At 44.9% G+C, this 12094-nt stretch overlaps 1 protein-coding gene across 2 annotated transcripts in view; it reads left to right on the forward strand.

The window, feature by feature from the left end:
- sbno1 (strawberry notch homolog 1 (Drosophila)) overlaps positions 1-12094 on the forward strand; it is a 274172-nt gene that overhangs the window by 77880 nt on the left and 184198 nt on the right. For both annotated transcript variants that reach the window (XM_072514240.1, XM_072514325.1), the window contains one exon: positions 1157-1292. In XM_072514240.1, the coding sequence (XP_072370341.1) occupies positions 1157-1292 (136 nt within the window). The remainder of the gene's footprint in view (positions 1-1156; positions 1293-12094) is intronic.

Genomic DNA, 12094 nt, shown 5'->3' on the forward strand with positions numbered 1-12094 from the left:
CAGGCCTGTGAGTGAACAGCAAGATCCCACAGCAGCAGCAATCTGGACCTAACCAGATGGGGCACTGTCCTTCCTCCCCTCAAAATTCAACCCTTGGTCATCCCACCTAAGATCATCTCCTTTTGACTTGATGTCAATTTTCTTCCTTGCAACTCTACAATGTGTAGGTGCATATTAACAACACTGTACAAATCCTAGAAGTCTGGTTGAGTGGAATTCAGCCATTGGAACTGCAGCAGCTTATGATTTTGTGTGAATCTTTTTTTAAAAATAATTTTTATTAAAGGTTTTCATAAAATATCAGTAACAAAATGAGAAAGAAAAAAGAACCCAACAGGGTTTAGTACAAAACACAATCTAAAAAAGCAACCCCCCAAACCCCCCCCCCCAACATAAATAATAAATTAACATTAATACCCCGACTTAACACAACAGGTGTATACACCCCCTCAGACCCTCCAGTGTAAATAACACAAACAAAAAGAAAGTTTACCCCCCCCCCCCCCCCCCCCCCCCCCCCCCCCCCCCCCCCGAGCTGCTGTTGCCATTGACCAATGTCTATCGTTCTGCCAGAAAGTCTAAGAACTGTTGCCACCGCCTAAAGAACCCTTGTACCGACCCTCAAGGTGAATTTCACCCTCTCCAATTTAATGAACCCTGCCACATCACTGATCCAGGATTCCACGCTTGGGGCCTCGCATCTTTCCACTGAAGGAGAATCCTTCGCCGGGCTACCAGGGACGCAAAGGCCAGAATTCCAGCCTCTTTCGCCTCCTGCACTCCCAGCTCCTCTGCCACCCCAAATATTGCGAGCCCCCAGCCCGGTTTGACCCTTGATCCTACCACCCTCGACACTGTCCTCGCTACGCCCTTCCAAAATGATTTTGTGTGAATCTTAAACATGTGTATAGTGCATGAGTGAAGCTTCATGCATTCCTTCACTGTCTGTGGGCACTGCAGAGACTACCTTTTATGGTGAATTTGCTAGCAATACAGTAAGTTGAAGGAAGTCTTTGGTTTGATGTTAATACCAAAATGAAAACTGCTTTAACATTTGGTTCTGAACTATAAAATAAAACTTTATGCTTTCCTGAAGCTGATCGTGTGCTAATTACGGTACCGTTAATTAAAAATGGCCTTGACTGAATTATTTCAGATAGTGTTTGATGAATGCCACAAAGCTAAAAACCTGTCTCCAGTTGGTTCGTCAAAACCCACAAAGACTGGTCTGGCTGTATTGGAACTGCAGAATAAATTGCCAAAGGCAAGAGTAGTGTATGCTAGTGCTACAGGTATGCAAATTCCATTGTTTTATTGAATAAGTAATGATCTAATTGATGTGTTTAAGATGATTGATGCAGTTAATAGGGTAGAGAAAGAGAACCTTAAAAGGTCGATGTCAGAAAGTAGTTTACACAGAGTCATGTAAATTTGTAATCTTTGCCCCAAGAATCACAGAATCCCTACAGTGCAGAAGGAGGCCATTTAACCCATCAAGTCTGTGCTGATCCTCTGAAAGAACACCCTACCGAAGCTCTATCCCCTTAACCTAACCTACACATCTTTGGACATTTAAGGGTTAATTTACTATGGCCCGTTCACCTAACACGGACTGTGGGAAGAAACCGGAGCACCTGGAGGAAACCCACACAGACACTGGGGAAAAAGTGCAAACTCCACATAGACAGTCACCCAGGGCCAGAATTGAACCTGCAACCATGGCTAACCATTGTGCCTGTCTAATAAGTCGAGAGTCAGTTTAGAATTTTAGAGATTGATAGAATTTTGCTATAAAGGATATTAACAGATAACGTGTCGAAGACAGCAAAGCAGAGATGAGATACCAATCAGTCATGATTGGATTTATTTATTTTCACGTGTACCAAGGTACAGTGAAAAGTATTTTTTTGCGAGCAGCTCAACAGATCATGAAGTACAAGAAAAGGAAATAAAGGAAAATATATAATAGGGCAACACAATGTAACTGGATAACAATGGCATCGGGTGAAGCAGGGGTGTAGTGTTAATCAGGTCAGTCCATAAGAGGGTTGTTTAGGAGTCTGGTAACTGGGGAAGAAGCTGTTTTTCAGTCTGTTCGTGCGTGTTCTCAGACTTTTGTATCTCCTGCCCGATGGGAGAAGTTTGAAGAGCAAGTAAGCCGGGTGTGAGGGGTCTTTGATTATGCTGGCCGCTTTCCCTAGGCAGCGGGAGGTGCTGATGGAGTCAATGTTTGTGTGATAGACTGGGCTGTGTTTACGACTCTCTGAAGTTTCTTGCGGTCCTGGGCCAAGCAGTTGCCTTACCAGGCTGTGATGCAGCCAGATAGGATGCTTTCTATAGTGCATCTGTAAAAGTTGTTAAGAGTTAATGTGGACATGCCGAATTTCCTGAGGAAGTATAGGCGTTGTTGTGGTTTCTTGGTGGTAGCGTCAACGTGGGTGGACCAGGACAGATTTTTTGATGTGTACCCCATGGTATTTGAAACTGCTAACCATCTCTACCTCGGCCCTGTTGATGCTTTCTGAAGTCAATGATCAGCTCTTTAGTTTTGCTGGTATTGAGGGATTGATTGTTGTCCCTGCACCACTCCACTAGGTTCTCTATCTCCCTCCTGTACTCAGACTCGTCGTTTTTTCGAGGTCCGGCCCACTATGGCCGTATCGTCAGGAAGCTTGTAGATGGAGTTGGAACCTCATTGAATGACAGAATATACTTGAAAGAAAAACACTACTGCAATTACTCACGTCCTGCACCATCTGTGGAGGGAGAAACAGTTAAAGTTTCAGATTGTGACCTTTCATCAGAGTTGGGAAATGGTAGTTCAGGCTTGAGGGGTCGAGATGGCTTACTCCTAATTGATATGTACGTATAAAAGCAAATTACTGCGGATGCTGGAATCTGAAACCAAAGAGAAAATGATGGAAAAACTCAGCAGGTCTGGCAGCATCTGTAGGGAGAGAAAAGAGCTAACGTTTTGAGTCCAGATGACCCTTTGTCAAAGCTAAAAGACATAGAAAGTGGGACATATTTATTTATATAAATTTAGAGTACCCAATTCATTTTTTTCAATTAAGATGCAATTTAGCTTGGCCAATCTGCCTACTCTGCACATCTTTGGGTTGTGAGGACGAAACCCACGCAAACACAGTGACCCAGAGCCGGGATCGAACCTGGGACCTCGACGCCGTGAGACTGCAGTGCTACCACTGCGCCACTGTGCTGCCCTGAAAGTGGGAAATATTTATACTGTGGGGTGAGAGAATGAAAGATGAATCATAGCCACATAAATCAAGGGAACAGAGTGCTAGTGGCAGTCCCCAGAGAGAATAAAAGGTATGAAAGGCCAAACAGCAGAGAAACGAAAAGATGTAGATGTAGAGGCGAGGCCATATTGGATTTGGTACTGGGTAATGAACCAGGACAGGTGTTGGATTTGGAGATAGGTGAGCACTTTGGTGATAGTGACCACAATTCGATTACGTTTACTTTAGTGATGGAAAGGGATAGGTATATACCGCAGGGCAAGAGTTATATCTGGGGGAAAGGCAATTATGATGCGATGAGGCAAGACTTAGGATGCATCGGATGGAGAGGAAAACTGCAGGGGATGGGCACAATGGAAATGTGGAGCTTGTTCAAGGAATAGCTACTGCGTGTCCTTGATAAGTATGTACCTGTCAGGCAGGGAGGAAGTGGTCGAGCAAGGGAACCGTGGTTTACTAAAGCAGTCGAAACACTTGTCAAGAGGAAGAAGGAGGCTTATGTAAAGATGAGACATGAAGGTTCAGTTAGGGAGCTCGAGAGTTACAAGTTAGCTAGGAAGGACCTAAAGAGAGAGCTAAGAAGAGCCAGGAGGGGACATGAGAAGTCTATGGCAGGTAGGATCAAGGATAACCCTAAAGCTTTCTATAGATATGTCAGGAATAAACGAATGACGAGGGTAAGAGTAGGGCCAGTCAAGGACAGTAGTGAAATGAAATGAAAATCACATATTGTCACAAGTAGGCTTCAAATGAAGTTACTGTGAAAAGCCCCTAGTAGCCACATTCCGGCCGGGAAGTTGTGCTTGGAGCCCTAGGAGATAGGAGAGGTGCTAAATGAATATTTTTCGTCAGTATTCACACAGGAAAAAACAATGTTGTCGAGGAGAATACTGAGATTCAGGCTACTAGACTAGAAGGGCTTGAGGTTCATAAGGAGGAGGTGTTAGCAGTTCTGGAAAATGTGAAAATAGATAAGTCCCCATGGCCGGATGGGATTTATTCTAGGATTCTCTGGCAAGCTAGGGAGGAGATTGCTGAGCCTTTGGCTTTGATTTATAATGATGTGGAGATGCCGGCGTTGGACTGGGGTGAGCACAGTACGAAGTCTTACAACACCAGGTTAAAGTCCAACAGGTTTGTTTCGATGTCACTAGCTTTCGGAGCGCTGCTCCTTCCTCAGGTGAATGCAGAGGTCTGTTCCAGAAACACATATATAGACAAATTCAAAGATGCCAAACAATGCTAGGAATGCGAGCATTGGCAGGTGATTAAATCTTTACAGATCCAGAGATGGGGTAACCCCAGGTTAAAGAGGTGTGAATTGTATCAAGCCAGGACAGTTGGTAGGATTTCGCAGGCCAGATGGTGGGGGATGAATGTAATGTGACATGAATCCCAGGTCCCGGTTGAGGCCGCACTCACGTGTGCGGAACTTGGCTATAAGTTTCTGCTCGGCGATTTGTGTTGTCGCGGGTCCTGAAGGCCGCCTTGGAGAACGCTTACCCGGAGATCAGAGGCTGAATGCCCTTGACTGCTGAAGTGTTCCCCGACTGGAAGGGAACATTCCTGCCTGGTGATTGTTGCGCGATGTCCGTTCATTCGTTGTCGCAGCGTCTGCATGGTCTGAACGGACATCGCTGTACGGATCTGTAAAGATTTAATCACCTGCTAATGCTCGCATTCCTAGCATTGTTTGGCATCTTTGAATTTGTGTATATATGTGTTTCTGGAACAGACCTCTGCATTCACCTGAGGAAGGAGCAGCGCTCCGAAAGCTAGTGACATCGAAACAAACCTGTTGGACTTTAACCTGGTGTTGTAAGACTTCGTACTTTGATTTTTAAGTCATTTTTGTCTCCAGGAATAGTGCCAGAAGACTGGAGGATAGCAAATGTTGTCCCCTTGTTCAAGAAGGGGAGTAGCACAACCCCGGTAACGAAAGACCAGTGAGCCTTACTTCTGTTGTGGGCAAAATCTTGGAAAGGTTTATAAGAAATAGGATGTATAATCATCTGGAAAGGAAGAATTTGATTAGAGATAATCAACACGGTTTTGTGAAGGGTAGGTCGTGCCTCACAAACCTGATTGAGTTCTTTGAGAAGGTGACCAAACAGGTGGATGAGGGTAAAGCAGTTGATGTGGTGTATATGGATTTCAGTAAAGCGTTTGATAAGGTTCCCCACAGTAGGCTACTGCAGAAAATACGGAGGCATGGGATTCCAGGTGATTTAGCAGTTTGGATCAGAAATTGGCTAGCTGGAAGAAGACAAAGGGTGGTGGTTGATGTGAAATGTTCAGACTGGAGTCCAGTTACTAGTGGTGTACCACAAGGATCTGTTTTGGGGCCACTGCTGTTTGTAATTTTTATAAATGATCTGGAGGAGGGGGTGAGTAAATTTGCAGATGACACTAAAGTCGGTGGAGTTGTGGACAGTGCAGAAGGAAGTTACAAGTTACAGAGGGACATAGATAAGCTGCAGCGCTGGGCTGAGAGGTGACAAATAGAGTTTAATGCAGAAAAGTGTGAGGTGATTCATTTTGGAAGGAATAACAGGAAGACTGAGTACTGGGCTAATGGTAAGATTCTTGGTAGTGTGGATGAGCAGAGAGATCTCGGTGTCCATGTACATAGATCCCTGAAAGTTGCCACCCAGGCTGAGAGGGTTGTTAAGAAGGCGTACGGTGTGTTAGCTTTTATTAGTCGAGGGATTGAGTTTCGGAGCCATGATGTCATGTTGCAGCTGTACAAAACTCTGGTGCGGCCGCATTTGGATTATTGCGTGCAATTCTGGTCGCCTCATAGGAAGGATGTGGAAGCATTGGAAAGGGTGCAGAGGAGATTTACCAGAATGTTGCCTGGTAGGGAGGGAAGATCTTATGAGGGAAGGCTGAGGGACTTGAGACTGTTTTCGTTAGAGAGAAGAAGGTTAAGAGGTGACTTAATTGAGGCATACAAGATGATCAGAGGATTGGAGAACAACAAAGAACAAAGAAATTTACAGCACAGGAACAGGCCCTTCGGCCCTCCAAGCCCGTGCCGACCATGCTGCCCGACTAAACTACAATCTTCTACACTTCCTGGGTCCGTATCCTTCTATTCCCATCCTATTCATATATTTGTCAAGATGCCCCTTAAATGTCCCTATCGTCCCTGCTTCCACTACCTCCTCCGGTAGCGAGTTCCAGGCACCCACTACCCTCTGCGTAAAAAACTTGACTCGTACATCTACTCTAAACTTGCCTCTCTCACCTTAAACCTATGCCCCCGAGTAATTGACCCCTCTACCCTGGGGAAAAGCCTCTGACTATCCACTCTGTCTGTGCCCCTCATAATTTTGTATACCTCTATCAGGTCTCCCCTCAACCCCCTTCGTTCCAGTGAGAACAAACCGAGTTTATTCAACCGCTCCTCATAGCTAATGCCCTCCATACCAGGCAACATTCTGGTAAATCTCTTCTGCACCCTCTCTAAAGCCTCCACATCCTTCTGGTAGTGTGGCGACCAGAATTGAACACTATACTCCAAGTGTGGCCTAACTAAGGTTCTATACAGCTGCAACATGACTTGCCAATTCTTATACTCAATGTCCCGGCCAATGAAGGCAAGCATGCCGTATGCCTTCTTGACTACCTTCTCCACCTGTGTTGTCCCTTTCAATGACCTGTGGACCTATACTCCTAGATCTCTTTGACTTTCAATACTCTTGAGGGTTCTACCATTCACTGTATATTCCCTACCTGCATTAGACCTTCCAAAATGCATTACCTCACATTTGTCCGGATTAAACTCCATCTGCCATCTCTCCGCCCAAGTCTCCAGACAATCTAAATCCTGCTGTATCCTCCGACAGTCCTCATCGCTATCCGCAATTCCACCAACCTTTGTGTCGTCTGCAAACTTACTAATCAGGTCAGTTACATTTTCCTCCAAATGATTTATATATACTACAAAGAGCAAAGGTCCCAGCACTGATCCCTGTGGAACACCACTGGTCACAGCCCTCCAATTAGAAAAGCATCCCTCCATTGCTACTCTCTGCCTTCTATGGCCTAGCCAGTTCTGTATCCACCTTGCCAGCTCACCCCTGATCCCGTGTGACTTCACCTTTTGTACTAGTCTACCATGAGGGACCTTGTCAAAGGCCTTCCTGAAGTCCATATAGACAACATCTACTGCCCTACCTGCATCAATCATCTTAGTGACCTCCTCGAAAAACTCTATTAAGTTAGTGAGACACGACCTCCCCGTCACAAAACCGTGCTGCCTCTCACTAATACGTCCATTTGCTTCCAAATGGGAGTAGATCCTGTCTCGAAGAATTCTCTCCAGTAATTTCCCTACCACTGAAGTAAGGCTCACCGGCCTGTAGTTCCCTGGATTATCCTTGCTACCCTTCTTAAACAGAGGAACAACATTGGCTATTCTCCAGTCCTCCGGGACATCCCCTGAAGACAGCGAGGATCCAAAGATTTCTGTCAAGGCCTCAGCAATTTCCTCTCCAGCCTCCTTCAGTATTCTGGGGTAGATCCCATCAGGCCCTGGGGACTTATCTACCTTAATATTTTTTAAGACACCCAACACCTCGTCTTTTTGGATCACAATGTGACCCAGGCTATCTACACCCCCTTCTCCAGACTCAACATCTACCAATTCCTTCTCTTTGGTGAATACTGATGCAAAGTATTCATTTAGTACCTCGCCCATTTCCTCTGGCTCCACACATAGATTCCCTTGCCTATCCTTCAGTGGGCCAACCCTTTCCCTGGCTACCCTCTTGCTTTTTATGTACGTGTAAAAAGCCTTGGGATTTTCCTTAACCCTATTTGCCAATGACTTTTCGTGACCCCTTCTAGCCCTCCTGACTCCTTGCTTAAGTTCCTTCCTACTTTCCTTATATTCCACGCAGGCTTCGTCTGTTCCCAGCCTTTCAGCCCTGACAAATGCCTCCTTTTTCTTTTTGACGAGGCCTACAATATCACTCGTCATCCAAGGTTCCCGAAAATTGCCGTATTTATCTTTCTTCCTCACAGGAACATGCCGGTCTTGTATTCCTTTCAACTGACACTTGAAAGCCTCCCACATGCCAGATGTTGATTTGCCCTCAAACATCCGCCCCCAATCTATGTTCTTCAGTTCCCGCCTAATATTGTTATAATTAGCCTTCCCCCAATTTAGCACATTAATCCTTGGACCACTCTTATTCTTGTCCACCAGTACTTTAAAACTTACTGAATTGTGGTCCCTGTTACCGAAATGCTCCCCCACTGAAACACCTACCACCTGGCCGGGCTCATTCCCCAATACCAGGTCCAGTCCCGCCCCTTCCCTAGTTGGACTGTCTACATATTGTTTTAAGAAGCCCTCCTGGCTTCTTAAGCCCACTGGGTGGACAGTGAGAGCCTTCTTCCTCAGATGGTGATGTGTAGCATGAGGGGACATAGCTTTAAGTTGAGGGGAGATAGATTTTAGACAGATGTCAGAGGTAGATTCTTTACTCAGAGAGTAGTAAGGCGTGGAATGCCCTGCCTGCAACAGTAGTGGATTCGCCAACACTAAGGGCATTCAAATGGTCATTGGATAGACATATGGACGATAAGGGAATAGTGTAGATGGGCTTTAGAGTGGTTTCACAGGTCGGCGCAACATTGAGGGCCGAAGGACCTGTACTGCGCTGTAATGTTCTATGTTCTATTTGAGGGGGAGGGAAAGGGGGAAGCAAAGAGGAGAAATGTAAGGGATGGGGATATAAGATGGGGTGGGGGGGAAATATATATATATAATATATATATATATATATATGTATCTATATATAAAGAAATACTAGAAATAAATAAATGGTAAAAGACCGTTAAAACGAAATGGGATGAAACAAAACAAAGTGGGTTGAGGTGGGGTAGAACTAATCATCTGAAGTTGTTGAATTCGATGTTGAGACTGGAAGGCTGTATCGTGCCGAACTGGGAGATGAGGTCTTGTTCCTCCAGTTTGCATTGAACTTCACTGGAACATTGCAGCAGGCCAAGGACAGACATGTGGGCATGGGAGCAGGATCTTGTGTTAAAACGGCAAGCAACAGGAAGGTCAGGGTCCTGAATGCGCACAGACCGAAGGTGCTCAGCAAAGCAATCACCCAGTCTGCGTTTGGTCTCATGTACGTATGTTCGTATGTAAATCTAAAACATGGCACAGTCTTTGAACAAGGGGCTAATCATTTAGGACTGAGATGGGGGGAATTGTGAATCTTTGGAACTCTGTACACCAGAGGAATGTGGATGCTCCATCATTGAATGTATTTAAGGTTGGCTAGGCAGAATTTTGGCGTCTCAGAATCTCAGGATATGATGGTGTGGGAAAGTGGAGCCCAAGTTCAGCCATGATTGTATTGAATGGTTCGATTGGTCTACTCCTATTTCCTGTGCTCTTGTGTGTTCTTGCTTTCGACCCCCTGTGAATCCATGCTGCCTCTTGTTCCTTTAATCCCAGGCTTCGATTTTGCTAACAGCACAATCATGTTCTTGTGTACCAAAATAATGTGACCTGATATTAACTGAACTACCTTTCTAAGGGCCCTTCCTGTTGATTCCCGTTTCTTTACTTTGGCTGTTACCATTTTGATCCATGGATGTTTAATGATCTTATAAAGTTGAGCAGGGGCCATGAGGAACTTGAAAGTCACAACATAATGCACTCTTAGGATCTGAGGATACAGCAGGATTTAGATTGTCTGGAGACTTGGGCGGAGAGATGGCAGATGGAGTTTAACCTGGACAAATGTGAGGTAATGCATTTTGGAAGGGCTAATGCAGGTAGGGAATATACAGTGAATGGTAGAACCCTCAAGAGTATTGAAAGTCAAAGAGATCTAGGAGTACAGGTCCACAGATCACTGAAAGGGGCTACACAGGTGGAGAAGGTAGTCAAGAAGGCATACGGCATGCTTGCCTTCATTGGCCGGGGCATTGAGTATAAGAATTGGCAAGTCATGTTGCAGCTGTATAGAACCTTAGTTAGGCCACACTTGGAGTATAGTGTTCAATTCTGGTCGCCACACTACCAGAAGGATGTGGAGGCTTTAGAGAGGGTGCAGAAGAGATTTACCAGAATGTTGCCTGGTATGGAGGGCATAAGCTATGAGGAGCGATTGAATAAACTCGGTTTGTTCTCACTGGAACGAAGGAGGTTGAGGGGCGACCTGATAGAGGTATACAAAATTATGAGGGGCATAGACAGAGTGGATAGTCAGAGGCTTTTCCCCAGGGTAGAGGGGTCAATTACTAGGGGGCATAGGTTTAAGGTGAGAGGGGCAAAGTTTAGAGTAGATGTACGAGGCAAGTTTTTTACGCAGAGGGTAGTGGGTGCCTGGAACTCACTACCGGAGGAGGTAGTGGAGGCAGGGACGATAGGGACATTTAAGGGGCATCTTGACAAATATATGAATAGGATGGGAATAGAAGGATACGGACCCAGGAAGTGTAGAAGATTGTAGTTTAGTCGGGCAGTATGGTCGGCACGGGCTTGGAGGGCCGAAGGGCCTGTTCCTGTGCTGTACATTTCTTTGTTCTTTTGTTCTTTGTTTAAATGGGGTATGTGTGTGATAAATTGTGTGTGTGTTGGGACGAGATTAAGTGGAGGGGGATTGTTGAAATGAGATTAAATGGGGAGGTGGTGTCTTGGGACGAGATTAAGTGAGGGGAGGGTGTTAGGAATTGGATAATGGTTCACCTGTTGTATTTGCTGCATATTTAATTATAGTTATTACGTGTAATTCTGTTTCAATTTACAAACCTGGTGACTGTAGTTATTGATCAGTTTATGGGCCAAAGACGTCGGATGCTTTTCTAAGAATTATTTCATAATTTCAGTTGTGTTGTGACTCCAGGTGATTGTGGGGCTGGAATTGACCGCTCACTAGCCCAGGGGTTCTTAACACCTTCTTCAACCTTTCCCGCAACTTTGGCAAAAAGCATTATAGAGTTTAATAAACTCAATGTAAGATTGGAAATAATTTTCCTCCTGCTTTGAACTGAAGTCCTATAAAATAAAATGTTGGTGTGGGTTTCAGCCGTTGATTCTAACCACTTGCTTCAAGTACATCTGTGAACATTGGGTTGGGGTTATGGTGGAATTGAATTGCTGCAGGGAGTGGACACTCTTGGAAAGATTGAATCTCAATGGTAACAATGCCCCAAAGCCAGACAGTTAGTTTCTACCAATTTCTATGTATTTGTCTATGTTTTTTGTTCCGTCTTTATTTTTCAAATGTTTCCACTTAAACTGAGAAAGGGATTTTAAATGTAAGGCCTTTTTTTGCTTAATTTCTAAATGCAAAACGGTCTTTATAAATCCACCGGAGATGTGTAATACAAGCAGATCGCTGCTGCTGAGATTCCTGGGCCTGCTCTACAATATAATACACCACCTTTTAAAAAAATTCCATCATGGGATTTAAATATCCCTGGCAAGGCTAACATATATTGTCCATTCCTAATGGCCCTTGAAAGCATGCTGGTGAGCTGCCATCTTCAGCTGCTGCAATCCATGTGGTGTAAGTATGCCGACAGTACTGTTGGGGAGGAAGTTCCCATGAGTTCTACCCAACAATTGTGAATGAATGGCTGTATAGTTCCAATTCAGGGTAGTGACAACTTGGAGGAGCTTGCAGATGATTGTCTTTTCTTGCATTTCCCATTGTTCTTCTAGGTAGTAGAGGTCATGGGTTTGGAAGGTGTTGATGAAGGAGTCTTGGCTAGTTGCTGCAGTGCATCTTGTAGATGATACAAATTGCCGCCACTGAGTCGGTGGTGGATAGAGTGAATGTTGAAGATGGTCG

Source organism: Scyliorhinus torazame, chromosome 1 (assembly GCF_047496885.1).
Source record: "Scyliorhinus torazame isolate Kashiwa2021f chromosome 1, sScyTor2.1, whole genome shotgun sequence".
NCBI lineage: Eukaryota > Metazoa > Chordata > Chondrichthyes > Carcharhiniformes > Scyliorhinidae > Scyliorhinus > Scyliorhinus torazame.